Source organism: Neofelis nebulosa, chromosome 16, assembly GCF_028018385.1.
Source record: "Neofelis nebulosa isolate mNeoNeb1 chromosome 16, mNeoNeb1.pri, whole genome shotgun sequence".
NCBI lineage: Eukaryota > Metazoa > Chordata > Mammalia > Carnivora > Felidae > Neofelis > Neofelis nebulosa.
The window spans coordinates 837,753-863,835 of NC_080797.1; the positions used below are offsets into that span (position 1 = coordinate 837,753).

A 26,083-nucleotide genomic window follows, 5' to 3' on the forward strand; every position below is an offset into this window, starting at 1 on the left:
ATTGGCAAGAAAGGTCGATTTGGGGCAAGAAGAAATACTTGTCTATGAGCGCACAGCTTCGGGGCTTGTGGCTGGAGACCTCTGGAAACCACAGCCGGCAGGTGCGAGTCAGGATGGGGTAGGGTCTTGCGTGGTTGCCGGTGACAGTGCCTTCGTCCTCGTGGCCCTCCGAAGCTTGCCGAGTGCCACCACGTGAGCCTGCCACCCGTCCCTGACGCGGCCCGTGGGCTGCAGGAGTTTCCGGAGCCCTGTGTCCTGCTGACAGGTCACCGAGATGCCAGCGGGATCTCACTGCCCCGCACGTCTGCCCACAGACGGAAAGCGAGCTCCGTGTCAGTGTGACCTGGGAGGGAAGGGGCACTGGAGGGGGAGTTCCGGGTGGGTGACGCCCTCAGTGGCCCTCGTGGCCCCTCTGCCCTGACCGTTGGCGGCAGCCGGCACGGTGTGTGTGGTTTGCAGGTGGTGTAGGGAGAGCTCGCTCTGGGACGCTCAGACCCGCGGACGGCGTGGCAGGCCACGGGTGCTCTGCCCACTAGAAACATTTGTTGGCCACGCTGATCTGCTCGGAGGACACGTGTTTACAATTCTGGAAAGGGCCTCAAGGGGGCTACCCGGTGCTTCCCCCGACTTTGCGGGGGTACCGGAACCTAACCTTTCCTAAACACGATGTCCGCCCACTCCGACTTTGGAATTCCTCGGTAGTGCGGGACGTTCCTTCTGTCTCGTTGAGGAGCCGTGCCGTCCCACGGCCCGCTGCCACCCGGAGGACGTCTCCCTGCCATATGCTCACTTGTGCCCGATGCGTCCGGACCGGGCGATGGGTGGGGGCACTCAGGAGAGCGTGCATCTCTTTTAGGAAGGGGGCACAGGCGTCCTCCCCCTGGGGTGGGTGAGTGACCGAGGTCGCTGGGCATGTGGAGTAGTTGATGGAAACGTATATAAAATGCGGTTCGTTTGCACGCTGAAAATACTGTTGGAGTGTATGAGATGTTTATTGAGAATTAAAATGCTTGTAAAGCGTTATGTTCTGAAGACTAGGGTTAGTTTCTAAAATGTGGTGATCCTTATTTTTAAGATTTGGTTGCCTTTAAAAGTAGTCACATTCTTTATCTTTTTGCCGTTGGTTTTAGCGAACTAAATGTGTAAAAGAACGTGCAGAATCCTTCTGATTAGACAGATGTCCTCAGTAAAAAAGTTTTCAGATTAAATTAAGCAACAATTGGACGACCATGAGAGTTGGCCGTTTAACGGCACGTTTATCCGGAGACCTCGCTTTCAGTTTTGTGATCAGCGGGCAGACTTTTGTGAGACACACTAAGAGAACGCTGGTTTCGCGGCAGGCTTTGGAGTCCCTCCTGGAAAAGAAACTGTCACCAAAAAAGGTGAAGAAATGTTTCCCGGAAGTTCAGACCAGGTTTCCCGTTGGTGGCCACAGGGCCTTGGAGAGACGGCGGAGTTCTTCGCCAAAAGGCGAGAGGAGACCTCCCCTAGCAGAGGAGATACTTCTGCAGGAAGTGCGACAACCTTCCAGGGCAGACAGGCTTCTTGCTGGTATGTGTCCTGAAATGTTTGTGCGTGTCTGGTCCACAGCGGGTGCACTTGAACCCCCAAAGCCAGTAGCAAGCCAACCGCATCCTCGGGTGGGAAGCTGGAGGATCCCCCACAGGGGAGGGAGGGTCCCCCGTGGAGGAGGGTCCCCCATTGTGGAGGGTGCCCCGTTGGAGGGAGGGTCCTCCATGGAGGAGGATCCCCCATTGTGGAGGGTCCCCCATTGTGGAGGGTGCCCCGTTGGAGGGAGGGTCCTCCATGGAGGAGGGTCCCCCGTTGGAGGGAGGGTCCCCCGTGGAGGAGGGTCCCCCGTTGGAGGGAGGGTCCTCCATGGAGGAGGATCCCCCATTGTGGAGGGTGCCCCATTGGAGGGAGGGTCCCCATGGAGGAGGGTCTCCCGTTGGAGGGAGGGTCCCCCGTGGAGGAGGGTCCCCCATTGTGGAGGGTGCTCCATTGGGGGGAGGGTCCCCATGGAGGAGGGTCCCCCATTGGAGGGAGGGTCCTCCATTGTGGAGGGTGCCCCGTTGGAGGGAGGGTCCCCCGTGGAGGAGGGTCCCCCGTTAGAGGGAGGTACAAACTGTGAAATGGTGACCTGAGCTGAAATCACGAGTTGGTTGCTTAACCGACTGAGCCACCCAGTCGCCCCGTAAATTTTTTAATTTTAAGTAAGTTCCACTACCAATGTGGGGCTTGAACTCAAGACCCTGAGATCAAGAGTCGCATGCTCCACCGACTGAGCCAGCCAGGTGCCCTCCCCTCTTTTTAAATTTAAGTGAAACTTAATATGTATGTATGTATGTATGTATGTACATATGATTTATGTATGTGTTTATTTATTTATTTATTTAGAAAAAGAGAGTGAGCAGGGGAGGGGCAGAGAGAGAGGGAAAGAGAGAATTCCCAAGGAGGCTCTGCGCTGACAGCCTGGGGCTCGAACTCCCAAACTGTGAGGTCATGACCTGAGCCAAAATCGAGAGTTGGATGCTTAACCGACCGACCCTCCCAGGTGCCCTGAATGTAGACGGTTTTATTTCTTTTCTCCTCACAAGTTGAATGTCATGTGGAGTTCAGACTTGATTCTGTGTCAAATTAGGAGCCAGTGAGAGTTTTGAGAGGTGACAGTTAAACATTTACATTTTAGCAAAACCACATTTGGTAGCCAGGTGGGGTGATTGAGGACAAAGAAGGGGTCTGTCAGGAGCTGGCATTATTATAGTCACGGGAAGGGGCGCACGTGGGAGGTGAGCCTCGGTGTCTCCCCGTGTGGGTCCGCGGGGGAGTCGAGGGCGAGGAGTGATCTTGGCAGCAAAACGCCTCTGTGTTTCCGGGCCGGAGGTCTGGAGTTCGTCTGAGGGGACGCTCGCTTGTCATCAACTTGAGTAGCACGTCCGTTTGTCCTTCTGAATTGTCCCTGCAGATAAGTGTCAGCCTGGGGCAGCACCTACAGCGACCCAGCGGTCCGCGAACGGGAACGGGCTTGGCGTGAGGGGCGCGGACATCCGTCCGGAAGGAGCCCCTCCTGCTCCGGACCACAGCGCAAGCCTCACGGCAGAGCCCGTGGCCGTGGCGAGAGCGGGAGCAGCGGCCTGGAGGCCCGGGGCGGGGAGCATACCGCCCAGGAAGAAGGAGGCACCGGTGGGGCCGCCGCAGGTAGGGACGCTCCCTCCCTCGGCTGCGTGGCCACGGTCGCGGGCTGGTCGGCGGTGCCGCCCGAGCCCCTGAGCCCACCGTCCCGGCTGAGCTGACTTTGCTCGGCTCCCAATAGTGTTTCCTTATTTTTTTTTTTAAAAAAAAGATAACAGTTTTTAATGTTGCCGTGACCATCAGACGTTCTCTCTCGTCCTGGTTTGGAGAGGTCGGAACAAATTTGATTCCGAGGTCTTGACTGGGCAGGCTACTTTAACATTCAGTTTTTTCTGCTTCTGCTTTGGAAGTGTGAAATTGGAGGGGCTTGAGATTTGGTTCCTGCTGAAGATAAATATCGATAAATACTAACCACTCGGTATGAAAAGGCGTCCAAGGGTCAGTGCTTTCCAGCAGGTCTTTGGGAGCCAGCTGGCTTGAGGCTACGTTACGTTTTAAGCTTCTGTTTGCAGTGTGGCCGAACCAGCCGGAAGACCGCCTTCCCGCCTAGCCACCCCTCATGTAGTCCCTGCCACCGGATGGGCGAGCGCGGGCTTCCACAGCCACCCTGCCCTGCGTGTGGTCAGGTGGCCCCAGGCACGGTGGCTGATAGATCCTGGCTTGGGTCAGGTCTCGCTCCTTTCCACACAGTTCCGGGGCGGGGGGGGCGGGGAGGGCAGTCGCTGGGAGGTCAGGACCCAGCCTGCCCGAGGACAGCCGGCGCTTTTGCCTGGACAGTGCCTTCTGCTGCTTCTACAGCGGCCCGTCCAGCCTCCTGGAAACACTGGAAAGCAGCTCCCATTTTATGGATGAGACACCTAAGACTCAGAGGTTAAGGGTCTTCACCGAGAATACCGTGCAGATTATCTCTTCTTTGTGTTTGCTTAACTAGAGAAAAACGTAAACATAAATATATATACGCACTCACATATACGTACATATACATACGTGTGTATTGTACACATACACACACACATAACTCACGTGTATATCACGCACACGTAATACACACGTGTACGTTGTACACACACGATACGTATGTTTATTAGACGGCATACATATACGTGCGTGTATATTAGACTGACACACACACATGTGCACGCACACACACAATGCGTATTATGCACATGTGCAACACGCATGTACACACACGTACGTCATACATACATGCACGCACACACAAAGGTGGCAAATCCAGGGACTCCATCTGTACACGCACACACATGCACGTATACACACATGCACATATACACACGCATACGTGTATGTTACACACACACATATTAAAAGGTGGCAAATCCAGGGGCTCCACCGGTAAACCCCCGCCCCCACCTGGGGGGTTCAGTGTGACGTGCACCCGCCCTCAAAGTTGCCACAGCGCGTTCCAGTCAGGGGTCTGGTGCAGCGTGGGGACGCCCGAAGCTCCCGTAAGCCAGAGGTTAAAACGAGCCTCTTTGATACGCGTTTGGCTTCAGGGTTCATGTTTCTCTCCTACAGGGACCCCCCAGGGCTGAGGACCGTCAGCCGCCCCGAGGCCGCGGCAAAAGCAGACTGCAGCGCACGACCGTGTCATCCAGGCTGAAAAGGAGCCAGCAGCCAGTGAGGGACCTCAGGGCCCCCTGGGTGCCTCCAAACCCCACGTCCCCGCCAGCGTCCCCCAAATGGTACGTGACCGTGCTCTCCCTCCTCGGGTCAAGGATGACCTAGCGCGTACAGCTGGTGAAGCGGCCGCCGTGGTTCCCGTGAGGAAGGAAAGCTTAGCTGGGTGAGAAACACGCGAGCGCTTTGTGTCCAGAGGGTGACGGTTCCTCTCTCCTCCGTGGCTGTGGGTGAGCGGGCCGCCCCGACCCGCCGTGGGCGTGTGGTCCCATGTGGGGGTCGCAGGCGCGCCCCCACCTGTCTCCACGCGGTGGATTCAGTGACCTGAGGCCAGGAGCCGTGCGCCTCCCACAGCTGGCGCGGGGCCTGACCCCTCACGGTCCGTGGGGGGCTTTCACTAAATCTTTGCTGAATGAGTGAATGTTTAGAAATAATTCCAACTCTAAGACCAGATGCTGACTTATAAAACCGTACGGATCTCACCGACTGCAGGGGACGTGCGGGTAATATGGACGTTGCCGCCGTCCCCTCATCCACTGCACGCAGGGACAAGGCGCCATCGCAGGGCTGGGGGGAGGCGGGCCCTCCCGGGCAGCGGGGTCCGGTCAGGTGGAAGCAGTCTCCGGGGGACACTATCGATCGGGACAGAGCGGCGTTTGTTTTCCATGGGACAGAAGTTGCTGCATTGGGGCGCCTGGGTGGCACAGTCGGTTAAGCGTCCGACTTCAGCCAGGTCACGATCTCGCGGTCCGTGAGTTCGAGCCCCGCGTCAGACTCTGGGCTGATGTCTCGGAGCCTGGAGCCTGTTTCCGATTCTGTGTCTCCCTCTCTCTCTGCCCCTCCCCCGTTCATGCTCTGTCTCTCTCTGTCCCAAAAATAAATAAAAAAAAAACGTTGGAAAAAAAAAAAAAATTAAAAAAAAAAAAGAAGTTGCTGGAGGCGTGGTGGAGCAGGGATGTGGGGAGGGGGGCCCACCCTTCCGGAGGCCGGCAGGTGACGGGGAAAAGCCTGGCGGACGGGCCCACCTGGAGACTCCCGCGGTGTCGTGTCGTGTGAATGACACACGTGCCCGCGCGCCCTCGTTTTCAAGTTGACGCGGCAGCGCGGAGGGGGTCCGGCGCCTTCTGTAGTAGGGCGGGGTCTCAAGTCAGGCGTCCTGATGTCACCACGGGCTTTGCTGCGTTTATCCCTCTGCTCGAAGTTCCGTACTTTTGTGTGTGTCCCGGCACAAAGCCGCGAACTCACGTGGAAGCTCAAAAAAATGTCAGTCGGTGGAAGTCTACGCCGCAGACCAGAGAGACCTGGGTGTGTGTGGAGCGCGGGGAAGGCGGTGGGTCACGGTGCTGGGTCAGGCCCGCGGGAGACGGCCGCTCTGCACTGTGGAAAGTAATTGGGTCACGTTAAATCTGGGTTCTAGCGGGGCTTTGTTGACGCTCACCCCTAGCTCTCTTCCACTCGACACGCGGTGGCGTGTGGGGGGCGCAGAGGAAAGCGTCTCCGTGGGCACTGAGCCTGGATCCCGGGGCGGCTCCCTCCTCCTCCGGCCCCGGCCCCTGCTTGCATCCGTGTCCTCGGGGCTGGCTGTCCCGGGAGGGGTCCCCAGGGCGTGACTCTCCGTGTTTTGTAGTGCCGCCTGGCTGAAGGTGAGGCCCGGCCCCAGAGATGCCGCCAGAGAGCGGTCTGTCCAGCAGGAAGAGGCTCAGGAGGCCAGTGCGTTGACAGATGCTGTTGCACACGAAGCCATGAGGTTTGTGCCGCTGTTTTCCAAATCTTTGAGTGAACTCTTCTTTCGTGTGTGTGTGTGTGTGTGTGTGTGTGTGTGTGTGCGCGCGCGCACGTGCAAAGCCGGTTATAGAACGCGTAACCCCCGACTTTCCTGTCCAAGTGTACAGGGTAGACAGCGAGCCTCCCTTTCACCCCTTATTTTCTTTTAATAATTTTTTTTCATGTCTTTATTTTGAGAGAGAGATTGTGGGCGGGGGGAGAGGTAGAGAGAGAGACACGGAATCCGAAGCAGGCTCCGGGCTCCGAGCTGTCAGCGCAGAGCCCGACGCGGGGCTCGAACTCACAGACGTGCGATCGTGACCTGAGCTGAGGTCAGACGCTCAACCGACTGAGTCCCCCAGGCGCCCCTCAGTCCTTCTTCTTTCGTTCACTCAAACATTGTGTGTGCATCAGTGGTCCACCAGTTCCTGTTCTGTCTGTGGTACAGCGGTGCACTCTGTGAACACTTCTAGAAACGGGGCAAAATGATCCCAGCCCCATGATGTACAGTCATGGATGGGCATGTCTGTGGTCTGAGGCAGAACGGGAGGGTAAGGGCTGGAGGGGGCCGGCCGCTCCCTGCTGCAGAGGCCTGGGCTTCGTGGACCCTGGGATGGACTTGAGTGGGGGGTGAGGTGAGAACATTCTGGAGGGGCTCAGTGACAACAGGGCTGTTTGCGTGGCCAAGATCGCTCCTGTGTTATGGGAAAGCAAAAATGAATGTGGGCCATTAAGCACTTGGATGCTGTTCACGTACCCTGACTGGCAGGTTTGAAGCCCTTCCGCCCCCCGTCCCCCAAATCTGTTCGGCTTCTGTTCTGCCTTTCTGGTTTCATGTGACTCGGCTATGACCATGCCCACCAGAGGGCGGTGGGGGGGGGGGCCTCTCTGAACTGGAAGACACAGCAGCAGGGTCACTTGGTGGTCAGACAGGAAATCCTAAACACGGCGAGGGCTCGGTTTCTTGAGGATAGCTGTGGGCGGTCCGGGGCGCCGTCCCCACGGACCGGAGGGCCTCCGCGTGTTGGTGTTGCTGTGCAGAGCACCGGGCGGGGAGCCCTCTGCAGGTGGCGGTGTCACCTGCAGGGTGCCTGTCCGTGGCGATGGCGGCCTGCAGGTCCGGGCGGGTGGGTCTCACTGTTTGCCGTTCTCCAGACTCGCCTGGCTCGACGCTGAAGCTCACAAAACACTGAAGGAGCTGGAGGAGGTGAAAGCCGCGGGCGCGGACGGCGCGCACAGGCAGAGGTGAGCCTGCCTCCGGTGCGGAAAGCCACGGTCCGGCCCGCCCCCTCCCGCGGCCGTTGGGGAGCTCACGCTTCCCGTGTGGATGTGCCGACGGGCTGTCTGCTCCTGAGAAGCCCCCCGGGCCCGGGACCGTCGGGTGGCCTTCCGCCCCGTCCGCTGGGCTCGCTCGGCTCCACGTGGGCTCTAGTGGGACGACCGCGGGCGGGACTGAACCCCAGACCGCAGGAACGGGTGCCGTTCGCGCCTGAGGAGCGGTGAGCGCTCGCCTGCCCTGGCCGGTCTGCGTGCCTGCGCCCCGGACCGTGTGGGCCTGCCCGCGTGTCCTTACGCGGTGTTTTTGCTCGGAAGTATCTCTCTCGTGTGGAGTTTGATACTGAGCAAAGGTGGCGGTTTAGGGGAGCCGCCTGAGGGGCCGGCCTGCGTCTCTGTCCCAGAGGACCCCGCTCTCGGAGGGAGGAGGTTGACGCGTGTGTCCAGGTCACGTGGCTGAGTGCACAGACACGGTGTTCGGGGTCCACCCTGCGCAGACAAGTCGCCCGAGCGGGCTCTTGAGGTTTGTAGAGGAGGTTGGTACTCTGCTGCCGTGACGGACGGCACTTTGCCCCGAGGTCAGACGAGCGGGGTTCTCTTGGGACAGTGCATCCTGCCACCCATCAGGACGGACGCTCGTCCCTCCCGCTCGAAAGAGGCCCCGTCGGTAGTGAAGTCATGGGGCCTTAGGGTTGGAAGGGGCTCATTCTCCTGCTGACGCTCTCGGGCCCCGCGGCCGTACGTCCCTACGCAGCCTCTGTGATGGGACTGTCTCCGACGGGGCGGGGCGTTAGGACTCCTACCCACCATCTCCTGGCCAGATGGCCAGATTGCAGCCCACCGTGCCCGCTTGTCCCTCGAGCGGTCACACGTGGTAAATGTGCGTGGACAGCGGCTCCAGCCAGGAACAGGCCATCACGGACTGTCCCCACGCGCCCTCCTCGGCCACCCCCTCCTCCCCAGAGCGAATGCCGTCCCGACCCCTGTTCACCTTTCATCGCCTCCACCCGGACGTCTGTCCCTACGGACGTATCCCTGACGGACGCTGTGCGGTCCTGAGATCTGAGAAGCGAGCGCAGACCAGGGTTAGAGCTGCTGGTGTAAGACGGCGGGTCCGGGCCTGTGTCCCAGGAGGTCAGGGGCAAGGTCCGGGGCGAGTCAGGCAGCTGGGGCTCGGTGGCGAGTGTGCTTCCTAGCGGTATCTTGTTGAGGAAGAAGTGTCAAGGTTTGATAAGACCAATCTCCCATTTTTTTTTTTTCACGTAAGCTCGTTCTGTGTCTGGTCTCGGGGGTCCCCTCCAACGCTAGGGCCCTGAGATGTTCGTCTGCGTCTTCTTCCAACTGCTCTGCAGCCTGAGCCGTATTTTCCCGTCCGCCGTCCATCCTGACCGAGTTCCCGTGTGAGACGAGGCGCCGCTCAGTGTGCTGGTTTCCTCGCGGAGACCTGCCCTTGTGGTGCCGTCCCGGCCGAGCTCTACTCCGTGGGGCGCGTTGGCAGACTGCTCGCCAGGGACCCTCATGTCGGTCTTCGGGCCTTTCCTGAGGGCGGGTCAGAGATGAGCGTGTGCAGAGAAGACCCCGGAGGGCGAGACCTGGTGTCCCCGGAGCGCCCAGCCGGCCTGCGGGGCCCCCTGTCTCCGGGAGGGCACCTGCCCCTACACCCTGTTTGGCGGCTGCTCGTGCAGGGGAGGGGCCCCCAGACGTCCCGAGGCAGAACCGGGCAGGTGTGAGTTGTGCCGGGCAGGGAAGGGCCCCCGGGTCCTGCCTCTCGGCCATCCTGGACTCGCCTCGCGGCCCCGCAGGCCCCCCCGTGCCTGTCCTGCCAGCCCTGCACCCGTGTGGTCAGCGGGGCGCGCGGGGGTTTGCGTGCTCTCGGCTCTCTCGGCTCAGCTCGGTTCCTCATCACTCCTGTCCTGTTTTCCATCTTCTCCTTGTCTCTGGGGGCTTAGGTCTGACTCCGCGATTGTGGGGTTTGGAGACCGAGCAGGATTAGCTTGATTTCTTCCATGTTCTGTCCTCTTCGGTTGTTTAAAGGCAGCCGTTATTTTTTAAAACGCACCGAGAGCCCAACGTACGTCTTCAGAGGTGAAGAAGTGTCCTCAGGGCGGGTCCAGGACCAGCCGCGTCGCGCCACCTGGGGGCTTGTTGGAAACGCAGTCTCGGGCCTCACACCGCCGGCCGACTGCGGGTCTGCATTTTACAGAGGCCCCCGGGGACTTTGCGTGGCCTTCACGATCGGAGAAGCACTTTGGTTTTATAATCGTTTCATTTCCTCCACCCGGGGTAGTACGTAAATGCACAAAATAGGGTATCTTCTGCTTCTGATTTTAATTTTTGATTTTGTCTCGACCCAGTGACTCTGCTGCCCAGTTAGCAGACAGGGTGGAGAAGGCGGTTCTGGAGCGTCTGAAGCCTCTCCTGGTCAAGGCCCAGGTAACCCGGCGTGTCTCGTTTCCTCGTGCTTGGAAGTGCCGGAATAACAGGGGGGTCGCTTCGGAGGCGGCTGGGGGCCGCGGTGCCGCGCAGACGTGCAGGCCCGTGCGGGAGTGTGCAATCCACCGCCGCCACTGATGGGTCTTTGGTGTCTGTGAGGGACAGACCAGGGGAAGAGAGACAAAGTCCCACCTTTGAGAAAGGGGAGCTTCTAGTTTGGGGAACGAGTTTGGGCGACAGTTTGCATCCCTAATCAAATAGATCTGTTGGTGACTCCGGTGTTCGGTTACCTGCTTCCGCAGAAGTCCTGGGCACTCTCGCCTCAGTGCTTTGGAACGATTGGCTGGTTCCCGAGGGAGGGGTTGTTGGGACCACGTCTGTGCACACGCTGCCCTCTCCTGAGGAGGAGGTGGCCCCTCAGATCTGCCGGCTGTGGAAACGGTGCCGTCCGTGTGAACAGATGAGCCCACGGACACTGTCGTGATCTTACACAGAACGAATGACATTCTGGGTCCCTGAACAGGCCCCGGAGTTCTGTGCCTCTGGTTTAAGAAATGTGTAATTATTATTGGCGTCCCCGGAAATCTCCGGGGTGCGGGGCCGGGAGCCCTGGAAGTCTCCGGGATGCAGGACTGGGAGTGCTCTTAGTGACCCTGTCGTCCCGTCTCCCCGTTTCATCGTTGGGGAGACTGGAGCGGAGACGCGTTCCCAAAGTTGAGGGAAGAAAAGGGCCAGAAAACCAGGATCCACACGTGGTGTTTATTTTCATGAGAACACGTGCCTGGAATTGCCGGGGAGCCTGATGTAGCCGAAGCTGATGAGCAGGTCCACGCAGAGGTTCCTGTCACAGTTCATCTGTACGGCCACGGGCCGCAGACTTGTGTAATCACAAACGTGCCTGTCTGTTTTAACAGAGAGTCAACTCTTCTCTGGAAGCGGAGGTGCCGAAGGACCGGCCGCCAGCAGACACGGCGACAGCCCGGCCTACGGACGAGGTGCGTGCACCGGTGTGGCCACGGTGGGGGTGTCACCGCACTGGCAGATCCTACTCAGGACGTCGGTTTTCCTCTGACTCGTCGGGCCCCCTGGTGCTCACGGCAACCTCTGCAGCCACGGGGTTCTGTCCGTGGCTCCGTCCTCTCCCGGAGGACACGCCATGGCCGGGCGCTGGCCGCCTCTTGCCCTCCCATCCAGCCCAGCTCTGCTCGGGCGTGGCGCGGTCTCTGTGTGGAGGGCCCGGCGCGCGCTGTCAGGCGAGCGTGTGTCGAGCGCCTGATAACGACCGGGGTCTGGCCTAGCTCGGGGAAGAGCCGGCCGGGGAGAAGGCGGTACAGCCCGGACAGACAGAAGCACGTCTTGCTGTCGCGCGGTCCTCCGGGGGACTTGTGTCCCGCGTTCGTGGGACCGTTCCTGCCCTGCCTGGGCTCGGGCCGTCAGGTGGGCGCCGCCGGCCGGTCCGCCGAGTCTGTGTGGGCCTGGGCGCCGGCCGGCGGCTCCCACTGCACGTGCTCGGGGCCGACGAGGGCACGGCAGGTGTGCTCTGGGGGCCGGGCGGGGGCCTCCCTGCCGCGCCGCCGCTGCCCGGTCTTCACAACCGTCGTTTTACCGCCCCGGCGTTTGGTGACGGAGGCGCGTGTGAGGTGAGGCTGCGCCGAGCGGAAGAGGAAGGCCTGCGTTTAGCTCGCGCCCACCGGCCGTGCCTCGTGCAGTGTGGCCTCCACGTGCCACTCCCTTCCCGGCAGAACGCCTGACCCGGGAGGTGTCCCGAGTGACCCCCCGCGCTGTCGGCGAGTCCGCGCGTGGCAAGCGGGCCGGCCTGGCGCTTGAGAATTGCTCTGTGGGTGCGACGTGGCCGTTAGAGCCACGCGGGGTAGTTGTGCTCGGGGTTAGATGTCGGCGCCACGCAGACCGCCCCCTGCGGCACCCGGGAGTCTGTGTGTGTAAATGACGGGGCAGAACGAGCAGGAAACCTCATCGAAGCTGGCATGACGATGTAGGAAGTCTCGTTTTCCATGTTAAGTCGTAGAGAACCCGTGGGGCCTGCGACACGAACCGTCAGAAGGCCCATCCTAGAGCGGAGAAGACCTTCACCGGTGGCACCCCGCCAGTGAAATACAACCCCGACGGGTTTCCTGGTGGACGCGACCACCTCCGACGCCAGGAAAGAGCTCGCGGAGGCTCTGGCGTAGTGCGTCCGTCTGCTGCTGCTCTGGTCACCCACTGAGCGCCTGGAGTGGGTCTTTCCAGAATGCACAAGTTGTTCCTTGTTTTTTGTTTCCCAATCAGAAGCTGAAATGCACTTGCCTAAAGATTCACACACTTCGGCAGAAGTGTGAGAGGTTAGACCACCCAGCTAACGAGCACCGTATGCTGTTCTGTACCTGGCTTCTTCACCTTGGGGCGATGCCTCCACATCAGGGCACAGTCAGCGTCCTTATCATTTTTAAGGGCACGCGGTATTCTTTTTTCTTTTTCTTAATTTTTGTTTTGATATTTATTGAGAGACACAGCATGAGCAGGGAAGGGGGAGAGACAAAGAGGGAGACACGGAGCCCGACGCGAGGCTCAAAGTCACGAACCGTGAGATCAAGACCTGAACTCAAATCAAGAGTCTGACGAGCCACCCGGGTGCCCCCACACACGGTATCCTTGATTCATGGTCCTTACAGAGGAAAAGGGCTACATGTGCAAACGCGTCTCCATTAAGGAGACCTGAGTTCCTGGGTTCGTTTTCTCTAGAGTTTTTGTAATTTTATTGTATTGATTAGTCACCTGATTGTACATAATTTTAAGGGTGGGCATTTCCTTCTGTCATTATTGGCCGTTGATACATTTCCCCCTGTGATCTGTTGGAAGGTTTTCAGATTCCCTGGTGGGAACTGTTCCCCGCATGTCCCCGGGCACACGTGCGCGCCCCACCCTGCTAGCTCTGAGGCCGAACGCGTGTTTCCGCAGGGCGGACGAGGGTGAGAGGGAGGCGCAGGGGGCTCGACCACGGAGCAGGCGCGTCCCGCGGGTCGAGCCGGGGTCCGCAGCCCCGGAAGTGTCCCATCCAGGGCCCGACGCTGTCACTTCCGGCCGACCTTCTACGTTCCAGCCGCCGTGAGAGTCAAGGGCGCGCACGCAGCGGCGCTCCGCCTACTGGGGCGCGCACGCAGGGCGGGAGGCGCCGGGCAAGCTCTCACGGGCTCGTGGCGCAGGATGAGGACCCTCGTGGTGTCGCGAACCTGTCGCGAACCGGTCACGGGAGCGATGAACCAGAAGGGAATAGATCCGTGTAGGTCCGTGTTCCGGGACAGGACACGCGAGGCACCGGCCGTGTCTGGGTGTAGCGCAGGGAAGGCGTTTGTTTCCCGACCGGCAGGGGCGGCGACCCCGAGCCTTGTCGTCGACGGCGAGCACGGTGATTGGCCAGTGCGGCTGTCTGAATGGCGGTGGCGGAGACTGTGTGGACGCGACGGCTTCGGGCGCGTGGCCACAGGAGGGGCGGGGGGGGGGGGGGGATGGCGTGGACGCGCTGCGGGGCTGCTTCCCTGCGGCCCCCTGGTTCTCATCGCCCCTCCGCCCTTCCTTTGCTTCGTAGGCTGTGGCCGCGGACGGGGGGCCCGGCAGCCTCCGCCAGCAGGGCGACTGTCTGGAAGGCACCGCGCTCCGCTGTGACGTCTTGGCGTCGCAAGCCCGGGCCCCCGGGGCAGGCGGCAGGGACAGCCCGTTTCTGGACACCATGATGCTGCGCATGGAGGAGATGGAGGTGAGGTCAGGGGCCGCCCCCCAGCTCACCTGCAGCCAAGTGTAGGGCCCGGGGTCAGGTGATTTCGACACGATGGGGTTGAAGTGTCAGTGCCCTCCCGACACAGAACTCGGGAAGTGACGTGCGGTGCCCCCGACAGACAGCTGGAGAACCACAGGGACTCGAGTCTGCGCCCCTCGACTCCTCCGGCCCCGAGCGTGGTCTCCTCACACATCACACCATCCTTCCTTGCTTAGCATCTGGGGCTCCGCTTTGGGACTCTTTTCTCTTGGGGTTTTAGCCCCAGACATCAGCCAGCCCAGGCCCTGGACGGTCCAGAGCAGGGTGCTGACCCACAGTGAGGCTGGGAGTGGTGTGGCCGCGGCCGGTACAGTCCCCCGGGGGCTCGGGACCCCCACAGCAGCATTGCCTCCTGCCTGCATCCTGGATTTGCCCCTAAGTAGAGACTTAGTGATCAGGGAACCGACTTCCCTTCTCGGGGGTAACGTGGGGACCTGCCGTGTCCAGCGTGGCCGTCTGTAGAATTGCGTGGACCTAACTGTACATCAGGGAAGACTGCTGATGCACACGGCCTGGCTTTTGGGGGCTCAGGAGTTAGCAGCAGGCGGAACGCTTCCCTCTTGCCAGTGAGTTCTCGCGGACAGTGCTGGTCTCCATCCGTCAGGTTAACCGCTTTGTTTCCTTTTAGACTTTGCCTCATGAACTTGACTCGCTTCCTGGCCAGGCACACGCCCATTTCTGGCCGTGTCTGTATCAGTGGGGTCTGCTGAACCACAACACCTGCTTTGTAATGAAACTAATCTTTTCTCGTAACTTAAACTTTTTTTTTTTTTTTTTTTTTGAAGAAATACCAGGAGATGGTTCGCCGAAGATACAATGAAATTGTATATGCTGATCCCCGTGTGTGGACGCAGGAAGGGAAGAGTGGTGAGTGTCCCCCCCCACGTTGTGTTCTGAACAATTTCAAACATGCAGGAAAGTTGAAAAGCCTTGGCAGTGGACACGCGCATACCTGCCACCTTCTAGCCTCCATTCGTTTTATGGTGTGTCTGCTCTTCGTCCGTCTGTCCGTCCCGTTTTTGGATGCACGTTCCAGAGAAAGTTCCGGGCACCGGCAGGCACGGTCCTGAATGTTGCAACATGTGTCTCAGCAGCTAGGATTTCATGTGTCTTTACAGCCTTTTTTCCTTTTGAGATAAAATTTACATGTAATAAAAAGCACAGATCTTAGTTGTGTCATTGGATGGGTTTTGACAAATGGATATGCCCTTGTTACCCAAACTCCTGTCAAAATTCGGGCCACCGTGTCACCTTGGAAGGGTCCCCCCGTGCTCCTCTCCAGTCGGCACCCCCACCCCGGGACCCAATGTGTTGTTTGCACTGCAGGCTAGGTTGTCAGTTCTAGAATTTTCACAAACAGGGGATGCTGTGTGTGTGTGTGTTCTTGTCCACGGGAGGGGTGGGGCGGGGGTCCCGTGTGTGTGCACGCTCTTGTCCACGACGGTCCCCTGTGGACATGCTCTTGTGTGCTCTTGTCCACGGGGGATCCCGTGTACTGCGAGTATATTTATGGAAAGTTTGTGCTCACGTAAGTTTTTACTTCTCTTGGATAAACACATGAGCGGACTTGCCAGGTGATGGGGCTGGGTATGTGTTTAACTTTGTAAAAAACTGCCGAGTCTTTCCCTGAGGCGCTGTCCTGTGTAGCACGTTTTAGGTCTTTAATCGTGGCCGCTTTAATGGACGCATGCCGATGTCCCATTGTGGCTTTAATTTCACGGATCCTTGACGAATAGTGATTCTTGTTGATATTAGCTACTGGCATATCTTCTTTCGTGAGGTGTCCAGATGTTTTGTGCATTTAAAAATTGTTTTGTCTTGCTTCCCCTTCCACGGCAGCCACGAGTCTCCACAGACGTTTGCAGATGTTTTCTGTGTTTTGCTCACCTATGTGTTTTCTCAAATGTATTTCTTTATAGGCAAATATCTTTAATTTTGAAAAGTCTAACATCGTTTTTTTTTTGTATAGATTTTCCGTTTCTGATCTAGGAAATCTTTGCCTGTTCCCAAGTTGAGAAGAGAGCCTCGTTTCCTTCTAGAAGCTGTGCGGTTTTAGCTCGTGTGTGTAGGTTGGCGATCTGCCCTGAAGAAAAGTGCCTGTGACGTGTGCAGAGGGGAAGGTCCCTTTGTTCTCGTGCCGGTCGCAGGTCGGCGATCTGCCCTGAAGAAAAGTGCCTGTGACGTGTGCAGAGGGTTCTCGTGCCGGTCGCTGGGAAGGCGTCCGCTCTTCTGTTCACCTCTGAGAATTATACTTACGCACGTTTGGTAGCAGTGGCTGTCCCCCTCTTGGATGCGGGGAAGCGCTGTCGCACGGGCAGTGAACGCCGCGTGTCGGGGTGGGAGGCTCGCCGCCGAGCCGAGTCCCTGCAGCTTCCGAAACGGGAGCCCGGGGGCGTCAGCCTGGACCGAGCGTGTGGCATGTCGAGTTTTGGCAGAAAGACGAGCTGTCCAAACATGGTGCTGACTTGGTCCTTTTGCATTGTCTGTGACCGTCCAGGCTCGGCTCTGTGCTTGTGGCAGTGTCTGCCCTCCAAACCCCCGTCACCGTCACAGGGCAGGGGACAGGGGACGCTCGGGAAGTGGGGGTCATGCGACCCCACCCGTGCTCCCTCACCTGCGAGCCTATCTCCTCTTCCGGCTAAGCCGCGGATTCCTGGGGCCAGAGTTCATCCTCCTCCCTGTGCGTCCTGCCACGCACGCCTGGCGCGGGCCTCGCAGGGGGACCTCCCAGCCACCGCTTACTAGCGAGTCCGCCGTGTGGGAGCAGAAGAGGCACAGGAGGGGCAGGGGTCGCCCCGTGGTTGGGCCCCTGGCCCAGAAGCGGGACTGCCTCGTGCAGAAGCCCGGCTTATCAAGGGCTCCGTGTTCCTTTCTCGGGGACACTTTAAATCACCGGTCACGTTGATGACCGCATGGCTTCCAGTGCGCTCTGTGGGACCCTGAGAGCCGAGATCAGGGTCTGGATGCTTGCATCCCAGTGAGAATCCGGTTTCTGGTCAGTCTGGCGCTGTGCTCGGTTGCACCACAAAACCAAATTTAGAGCTGGCTTTTGCAGAGTGCGGTGTCTACTCCCGTATCTTCTCTCTTCGGTGTGTGAAAAATTGAAGACCGTTTTTAGTCATATGTTTACAGAAACCGACTGATGTGGGAATCGCAGGCACGTTCGTGTGGATCGGGGGAAGTGGTTGGACTCACGGACGCTCCTTGCCTGAGGACACGTTCTCTTCTGTGCCTGAAGTGCATTTGATTCGTTTGAGTTTATAAATAACCCACCGCTCACGGGAGCCGCCAAGCCCGCAGTGCAGTTGGGCTCGCACGCTCACCGTCGTCGTGCAGGTTTCTGCCAGCGGAAAACTCATCCCGGGGACGAGTCAGGGTTGAGATGTAACTGCTTTTTTCCTTCCTCCATAATGAACCCCTTAAAAGGTTAAAAAACGACCCCAACCCCTTCAGACTCCTCGAACAGGTGGCCGGACCTAATCAGTGCCCACAGAGCCTGGCACCCACCATTTCCCGGAGTGTCCTCAGAGGTCACGGATGCTTCCAGAAGAGCTCGTCGTTTCCTTTCTTTTCTTTCCTTGTAACGTTTACTTATTTTGAGAGGGGGTGGGGAGGGGCAGAGAGAGGGAGAGGGAGAATCCCAAGCAGCCTCTGAGCTGACAGCACAGAGCCCCACCCAGGGCTCGAACTCAAGAACCTTGAGATCACGATCTGAGCTGAAATCAAGAGTCGGACGTTTGACTGACTGAGCCAGCCGGGCGCCCCAGGAGCCCGTGGTTTCTTAAAACTGATTCCTCGTCGTGCCTTTAAATTCACCTTTTCCTTGAAAACAAGCGTGTTTGCGCTGCCGGCCGCCAGGCTGGGAGAGGTGCGAGCGGCGTCCTCACGGGCCGGCCGCTGGGGCGGCTCTAGGGCCCGTGGGCTGGTGTTTATCTGCGGCCGCTGTGTGCCTCTCTTCTAGAGCAGACGCTCCCGGCGGTAGGTGAAAGGCCTCTCTCTCCTCATCCAGTCGGGACCACAAAGAGCCCCGCATGCAAAGACCCGGGCGCGAGCATCGTGTTGGAAAGACCTCGCAATGGCAAGTAAGTGGCACCCAGGCTGCTTCGGCCTCCGGTGCTGTGAGACGCCCGAGTCCGTTGCTTCCCTCAGGACGAGGAAATCCTTTCTCGGGGCCTGGGGCCCAATCTCGCCGAGCTCCAGGGAGGCCCGGTGAAGCGGCGAGGCCGTAAGACACGGGCCGGTGAACGCCGTGCCGGAGGCAGTGTTTACGGGGGGGGGGGGGGGGGGGGGGGGGCGGCACCGCCCGGCTGTGCGGATCCCGTGGCACACCTGCCCCCAGAGCCCCGTGGCGTGCGGAACAGCGATGCCCGCGCGGGGCGGGCGTCGGGGGCCGCGGGGGTGTTGGCTTTGCTCAGGGGCAGAGAGAGAGAGAGACGAGCCCTGGCTCGTCGGGTGGGAGGAACGGCACGCTGTTGCTCGTGGGCCATCTGAGCTCGCCGGTTATTACCTGTCCCCTCAGCTCCCTGGATGCAAGTGTGGACGCTGGCGAGGAGTCTGAGAAGAGGGAGGCTCCCCTTCCGCGCCTTCCGGAAGAGTCTCTGCGGCAGGAAGGCCGCACCGCCCTCCGGGTGCCCCCAGGCATGCGGTGCAGCATCCGCGACGCCTGCAGCCGCTTCGAGCAGTATCTCCGCGCGACCGCGCACGAGGCCGTGGGCGCCTTCAACCCCTGGCTGATGGCCGAGAGGTCAGTACGGCGTCGCGGCCTCCGCTTGGGGAGCGGGTGCCGCGCCTCAGCTCACAGAGAGGCTGGCGGAGGGCTTCCTCTGCTCGCCGCCTGTTTGGGTGGGGGCGACGGCGTCCCGTCTGGTCAGTGACGGGACTCAGAACGCTACCAGGCAGGAGACGGTCGGGAGTGCAGAGGTCGCGGGTGGGGCTGCTGGAGTAGTTGAGGACGGAGGCTTTTTCGGTATTCGAATGGTTCGTCAAAAGATGTGTAAATCCAAATTTTCATTTTTTTATGTATTTACTTATTTAAGGTTTATTTATTTATAAGAGAGACATAGCACGAGTGGGAGAGGGGCAGAGAGCGAGAGGGAGGCACAGAATCCGAAGCAGGCTCCGGGCTCCGAGCTGTCGGCACAGAGCCCGACGCGGGGCTCGAACCCACGAGCTGCGAGATCACGACCTGAGCTGAAGTCGGGTGCTCAACTGACTGAGCCCCCCGGGCGCCCCTGAATCCGCTCCTTTTATTTATTTATTTATTTATTTATTTATTTATTTATTTATTTTTTTATTCATTCATTCATTCATTTTTTCAACGTTTTTGTTTATTTTTGGGACAGAGAGAGACAGAGCATGAACGGGGGAGGGGCAGAGAGAGAGGGAGACACAGAATCGGAAACAGGCTCCAGGCTCCGAGCCGTCAGCCCAGAGCCCGACGCGGGGCTCGAACCCACGGACCGCGAGATCGTGACCTGGCTGAAGTCGGACGCTCAACCGACTGAGCCCCCCGGGCGCCCCTGAATCCGCTCCTTTTATTTATTTATTTTTTTATTATTTTTTTTTTTCAACATTTTTTTTTTTTTTAATTTATTTTTGAGACAGACAGAGACAGAGCATGAACGGGGGAGGGGCAGAGAGAGAGGGAGACACAGAATCGGAAACAGGCTCCAGGCTCCGAGCCGTCAGCCCAGAGCCCGACGCGGGGCTCGAACTCACGGACCGCGAGATCGTGACCTGAGCCGAAGTCGGACGCTCAACCGACTGAGCCCCCCGGGCGCCCCATGAAGCCGCTCCTTTTAAATACAGCCCCAGATGAGATTCCTTCTGGGCGTCACTGCTTGCACACCCGTGGACCGCCGTCGTCGAGCGGGTGCCGAGCTGTGGCCTGCGCTTCCTCGGGCAGGTTCAGGCCGGTGCAGTTGGAGCCTCTTTCGCCTGCCGATTGTTCTGCGCCCGTCGCGGCTTTCCCGCACACTCGCGCACTCACCGGCTCCCGGCCCCTCGCCTCCGCCCGCCCCCGTCGTTCGCAGGGCTTGGACCTGCCAGGGGTCCCCTTCGGGGGGGCGGCCAGCTCGCGTTTCCCCGGCATCGCCCTCCTCAGACCCTCCGGCTTCCTCTGCCTTCCCATTCTGCCGCCTGCCTTCTGTCCTCCCCAGGCGAGGCGGTGGCCGTCTCTCCTCCGCTCTCCCATCATGTCTCTGCTTGGAGACTTTTGCGTCCGTCTCCCGTCGCGGTGGGCTCTCGTGTGGGATCGGGGACGACCACTTGTGCTCGGCCCCTCAGGCTCACCCTGAGGTGCCAAGACCTCTCTTGACGCGGTGCCGTCCAGAGCGTGGAGACCTTCGCTCGTTTACTTTCTGGGGAGGAGGGGAGGCGGCCGCGGGTCCTCGTGTTTGCTGGCGCGACGCGTCCCCAGAGCTGCCGGGGCTCGTGAGGCTGACGGCGTATGGGGAACCCACAACAAGCCAGGGAAGACGGACCCGTCCCGTGGCTCGTGGCGCGTTTCGTTCGTCATTCTCCGGACATAGGGCAGCGCCGCCTGAGCGTGGAAGGAATGACTTGTACACGTCTCCCCTGGTGCCCTCGACCCTCAGGTCACCGTGCATCGAACGTTCCAGCTCTCTGTTGTCTCTGGGCCTTGTTCCTCGGGCAGGCGCTCCCAAGGACAGGCCTGTGCTGACCGGGCCTTGGTGGAGCAGCCAGGACGGCCGGCTCCGTCCGGTAGCCTCTCGGGGGAGGGGAGCGAGCCCGGCCCTTCTCTTGCTTGTGACGTGTCCACCCTCCTCACGCCCGAAGAAACGTGCTGCTCCCGTGACGAGAGGGAGCAGGTGACACGGGCTGGGCGTAAGTAGCGTGCTGGCCAGAGGGGGCCCGGGCCGGGACGCTTTCAGGGGAAGCAGACTCGCCAGCGGCCGCGGAGACTTGTGGGGAGAGGGCAGGTGGGCGCCGTGCGTTTATCTCCTTCCTGAATCCGTGGCCTGGCGCCACGTCACCGGGCGACCACGTGAAAGGCATAAAACCATAAAGGACGGCAGACGGGAAAGAACCAAGGAGGGAGCCGAGCGCTGGGACCAGGGACGAGGGCGCCAGGCCTGCGCGGAGGCCCCGCCCCCAGCGCCACAGAGCTGTGACCAGACGGGCAGACGGGCAGCCCACGCCAGGGCCTGGGCCACTGCCCCGTGCAGCCTGAGGCGGAGGAGGAGGCGGAGGCGGAGGAGGAGGAGGAGGAGGTGGAGGAGGAGGAGGCGGAGGAGGAGGAGGAGGAGGAGGAGGAGGAGGAGGAGGAGGAGGCGGCGGCGGAGGAGGAGGAGGAGGCGGAGGCGGAGGCGGAGGCGGAGGAGGAGGCGGAGGAGGAGGAGGCGGAGGCGGCCTCCACACTACGCGCCCAGGATCACATCCCAGAGAAGCGAAGGGAGCGGGTATGCCAGGGAACGAATGGATACCCGAGAAAAGAGGTTTCTAGAGAGTAAAAATATCAGCAATTAAAAACGTCATGAATGTGGTGAATTCACTGGAAAAGCTTCAAAGAAAAAGCCTAATCTCTGGAGAAGAATAAAAAGGCAAGAAAAGATGTTACTACACATTAGAGGATTGTCCAGCAATTCCATCTCAGGTGCTCGGAGGTGGGCCACAGACCCGTGGCTTCAGCGGCAGGGCCGCGTGCGGGTGGGTGTCGGCGACCTGCTTTCTGGACCCGCGGCAGCTGTCCTTGGGGGCCTGAGTGCCCGTCCGCCCCTGGGGCCGAGGCTTCGGCTTACTTACCTCGCAGGGACACAGACGTTCATCTGACGGCAGGAGCTCCCGGCTGTGAGGACAGGGCCTGTCGTGGCGTGTGGGTGAGGCGTGTGCGCACACAGCAGAAGGCACGTCAGGGCGTCGCCGTGGAAAGGCGTGTGAGGAGCACAGAAGGTTCCAGGGGGTTCATCAGGCCCCTTCCCACGTCAGAAGAAAGAACGGCTATGAGGTATCGGAACCCCGAACTCTGTGCTCGGCTGAGGCGTCTGTGGGCAGAAGGAAGGCGCGTTCCGGGATGCGCAGGGTCCAAGAACTTGGTTTCTGTTCGTGACTGAGCTAGCGGAGGGCGTGTGCACCAGCGAGGGGCGGACCGGAGGAGATGAGCTCCAGTTCGGGGCCTCCAGAGAAAAGGGGAAAGCTGGTTCCACGGGGGGAGCTTTTCAGCACACACAGCGAGCGGCTGGCCTGGTGGAGGGGGGACGGGACCACATGGGGTGCAAAGGCGGGAAGCAAGGAGCCGGCCGGGAGCTCGGCCGTCTGACCTCACGAGAGCGCCTTTGTGTGTCTGTGGGAGTTTGGGCGGGTTCGTGACGGACGGACGTAGGAAGCGCGGCAGAGTAAACACAGCGGTCGCTCGTGCCCTCGGCTCGCTCAGGATAACTCAGGACACAAGCTACGTTGAGAGGGAAGCACGCGTGCGGGAAGGCTTCAGGAAGCTGCCGGCCGACGCGGAGGGGCCGGGGGTCCCGGAGAAGCCGGCAGAGGCCCCCCCAAGAACGTTCACCGGGACACGTTCGCCGTGGGAAACGGTAAATGGGTGTGGTTCGGGCCGGTGAGAAACGGTCCCGGAAGAGAGGTGGGCCACACGGGAGCCACGGAGGTGTCCGAGGTCAGCGTGCCGGGAAGCGAACGTCGTCTGCGGGAGACAGTGAATGTGTCTCCCCGGGTGCGCGTGCGGACGAGCACCCCACGGTGCTTGTCTGCGAAAACCGTCGGAACGTCCGCGGTCGGGCTGGTCGGAGGTCAGGGGCGGCGCTGAGGTCCAGGACTGCCGGTAAGGGAAGCGTGGAGTGCGTGACGTCCAGGCTAGCGGCCAGGGCGAAATGTAAGTGAAAGACCCCCCGAGATTGGAGGCAGGCAAGGAAGGAGAGCGAACGGACAGGGAACAGCGTCTCAGGAGGAGGAGCTCGGGTGTGTCAGAATTGCCTCCAGCAGCCCCGAGCACGCGGGCTCCGAGTGCCCTTCTGCCGGCCGGGCTGCCGGGGCCCCTTCGGGCTGAGGCCGCGAGCCTGAAGGACGTGCCCGGAAGGGGGGTCCGAGCTTGGGGCCGTCCAGGGGACGCAGCCAGCCTGATGGGTGCTCTGGACGGCGTGGGGCGCTGAGCCGCAGGGGAAGTGCCGGGTTTGAGTGTGCGGGGCCGCGTCCACACGGGAGCGAGCGAGGGAAGGACCGCGCGGGGAGGGCTCCACGTCACAGTGCGGCTGTTGTGTGGCCGGCCGACTCGGGCACGTGGGAGGAGAAGTCTCGATGCCCCCTGCGATCGTGCAGCCGTTCCCGGGGTTCACGGGGGGAGCGGCGGCCTCACCGCAGGTGAGAAGAGTCGCCGTCAGCGGCGAGACAGACGGACGGACGCACTGAGGGGACTCAGCGGCCCCTCTGTGGCCTTGTTCCAAAGGCAGATGACCTGAGCGACTGTGAAGAAACCTCAGAGGAGCCCAGATTGGGGGTCGTTCCCCAGAGGAGGGCCTTGCCGTTTGGAAAATGTCAAGGTCACGAGAGGCAGGCCGAGGGACGCTCCCAGGCTCAGGGTGAGCTGCGAGCGGGCGCCGGCGGGGCACGAGGCAGGTCTGAGGGCGGTCTGTCGGTGGGTCCGGAGCGCGATGTGTCGGCGTCCGTGTGTGGAGGGCGCGCTCGCGGTCCCGTCCTGGCCGCGGGGGCCTCTCACCTTGGGGTCGAGTTTGCACGTGAGCCACTCCGGGTGAGCGCACGAGGAGGGGTGAGCAGGGGAGGGAGCAGCCCGCGTGGCAGCCCGGGAGGTGGGGCGGGGGCCCGCGTGGCGGCCGCCTTCAGCCGTGGTTTGTGTTCCAGCTTCTCGGACGAGCTGGTGGACGAGGCTCTGGGCGCCGTGGCCGCGGAGCTGGAGGACACATGTGAGGACTACGCGGAAGCCGTGTTCACGTCGGAGTTCTTGGAGGCCGCCGCGTGAAGGCCGTCTCTGCGGCGGGCCTCCTCCCCGGGGCCCACGGGTGGCCTTGGCCTCGGCTGTCCCTCCGGGCGGGGCCGCTGCCCTGGGAGAGGAAGGACGTGCGTCTCCGCGTCGTCGTGGCGGTGGAGCCGGTGGCTGATGACGGTGGCCGTTCATCGGTGCCCAGGAACCGTGAATCGCCTGACGAGACGGTGTTTTCCGAACTGTGGTTTTTCTGTTGAGATATCGGTGACGCGAGTGTCCTGGCAGGTGGCGGAAGACGTGTTTCACTCCCGGGGTTGAGATGCTCCCGTCACCCCCCGTCAGCCCCCGTCAGCCCCCGTCACCCGGCCGTGAGCCTGCCAGTCCCCGTGTGCGGCACCGCCTCTGGCTCTCAGCCCCTCGTGGTCCCCGGCCTCGCCCTGGTGGGCGTATGGACGCAGACCTTTGAATTGAGGGGCCGGGAGGGCGCCCAGCTCACGTCCCTTCTGCGGGGTCGCACCTCCCCCGCCTCCAGACCCACCGACCGGCCTGGGTGGGAGGACGGACGTGCCTGGATGTGCTGCCCGCCCCCTCCCCCCCCAAGAAAGGAAGACACCTGAGAGCGGGGGGCGCTCGGTGCCCTCGTCCCTCCTCTCCTCTCCCCTCCCCTCTCCCCTCCCCGCTCCGTCAGGATTCGCCAAGAGGAAAGCCTCTGATTTTTCAGAAACGGAAAAGGCACGTGCGTAAGTTTTCCTCGACCGGAGCCCTGCTGAGGACCCACCCGAGGGGAGGATTCGCGCCCAGGATAACGTGCGTCTTCATGAAACGCACGGCGTCACGTCTGGGACTTTTCTCCCAAGTACACGTGTTTCGGGGAGCGGTGCACCTGCCCCATCACGCGACCTGTGCAAAATTGGGCTTTGCTTCGTGTGCGCACGCTCCTAAACATCACACAGCCTCCGAAGGGAAAGTGCTCCCAGGCTACTGGAAGGTCTTCGAGGCGAGGGGCGCGCGTGACTTGGCGGGGCGTCTGCCGTCTGTAGCTGGAGTCGTTTGTGTGCTAGCGTTTGCTGTGATTCGTAAAATAAACTCAGGATCTTAAAGGACGGGCGTGTCTGAGGTGGTTCACGCCTTTTCCCGTGGACAGAGATGTGGTTGACGGAACCCAGGCAGGCCCGCGCTGTCTCCTCGTCCTCACGTACTTGCCCGTCCGTGCGGGAGACCGGGGGGGCGGGGGGTCGTGCCTGTGTTCAGGGCTGCGTGCTCACGACGTCCCGTGTCCGGAGTTCGCTCAGGCGTGTTCTGCCTCCTTGGCCCCAGGCAGCGCGGCCCGGGCACCGTGTCCCTGTCCGAGGGGGCGCCCGGCCCAGACTGCCCTTTGTTCCGGAATGCCGTCCCCCTGCCTCCACGTGGGGCCTGCGTTACAGCTTCGGCCCACAGCGAGTCTCCGCCGAGAAGCCTTCTAGAGACGCAGGGATAAGCCGCCAGAAGTCACCGGGGTCGCCGGCGAGTGGTGCGGAGCTGTTGACGGGGAGTCCCCCGTTGGTGGCCCTGCACCCCAGCCTCCAGGCCTCACACCCGGTCCCCGTGCTGGTTCTCTGGGCCCGTGCGTGTGGCTCTCGGCCGCACAGCCGGCTGGCACTCCCCCTGTGTGGCCGGTGTCCCCGTGTGTGGAGACGTGGGTCCCTGGCGCCCGGCCTGTGCACTTGCCTCTCTGGTCTGTCTGCTCTGAGGGCGGGGCCTCCGCCCGCGAGTACTTGGCGCCCAGTGGGTTCTCTTAGGTGCACACAAGGAGAAAGCCCCCTTCCCGGGAAAGGTTCTGGGGGGGGGAGAGTCTGTCCCACGTGTCAGCCTGACGTGGCCTGACGTGGCCGCCACCGGCAGAACTGCAGACCCCGCGTCCGAGGCTGGTGCATGGGGGACGCCACATCTGAGAGCAGACGTGTGCGGCCAAAGACGCGTCCTCCGTTCTCCCTCTGCGGTGGCACCGGGACCTGGGAGGGAAGGCGAGGGGGAGGGAAGGCGGCGAGGGCGTCTTTCTTGTCCCTGAGGGCTTCTCTCCAGGTGGGGGGCTGAAGGCCAAGGAGGGTCTCAGTTGAAGCCCTTGGTGCCAGTGGGACAGGAAG

General features: G+C 61.0%; 1 protein-coding gene across 9 annotated transcripts in view; it reads left to right on the forward strand.

Moving 5' to 3' along the window:
• Positions 1–25,063, forward strand: part of KIAA0753 (KIAA0753 ortholog) — a 41,321-nt gene extending 16,258 nt beyond the window's left edge. For 6 of the 9 annotated variants that reach the window (XM_058704556.1, XM_058704555.1, XM_058704561.1 and 3 more), the window contains 12 exons: positions 1,341–1,551; positions 2,966–3,198; positions 4,669–4,835; positions 6,398–6,517; positions 7,690–7,779; positions 10,164–10,242; positions 11,157–11,237; positions 13,826–13,993; positions 14,839–14,920; positions 18,015–18,135; positions 18,573–18,797; positions 23,879–25,063. In XM_058704556.1, coding sequence (XP_058560539.1) covers positions 1,341–1,551; positions 2,966–3,198; positions 4,669–4,835; positions 6,398–6,517; positions 7,690–7,779; positions 10,164–10,242; positions 11,157–11,237; positions 13,826–13,993; positions 14,839–14,920; positions 18,015–18,135; positions 18,573–18,797; positions 23,879–23,996 — 1,695 coding nt within the window. In that variant the 3' untranslated portion in view covers positions 23,997–25,063. Of the gene's footprint in view, positions 1–1,340; positions 1,552–2,965; positions 3,199–4,668; positions 4,836–6,397; positions 6,518–7,689; positions 7,780–10,163; positions 10,243–11,156; positions 11,238–13,825; positions 13,994–14,838; positions 14,921–18,014; positions 18,136–18,572; positions 18,798–23,465; positions 23,599–23,878 lie in introns of those variants that run through there. The other 3 variants (XR_009255205.1, XM_058704560.1, XR_009255206.1) reach the window with 3 other exon arrangements.
• Positions 25,064–26,083: the final 1,020 nt, after the last annotated feature.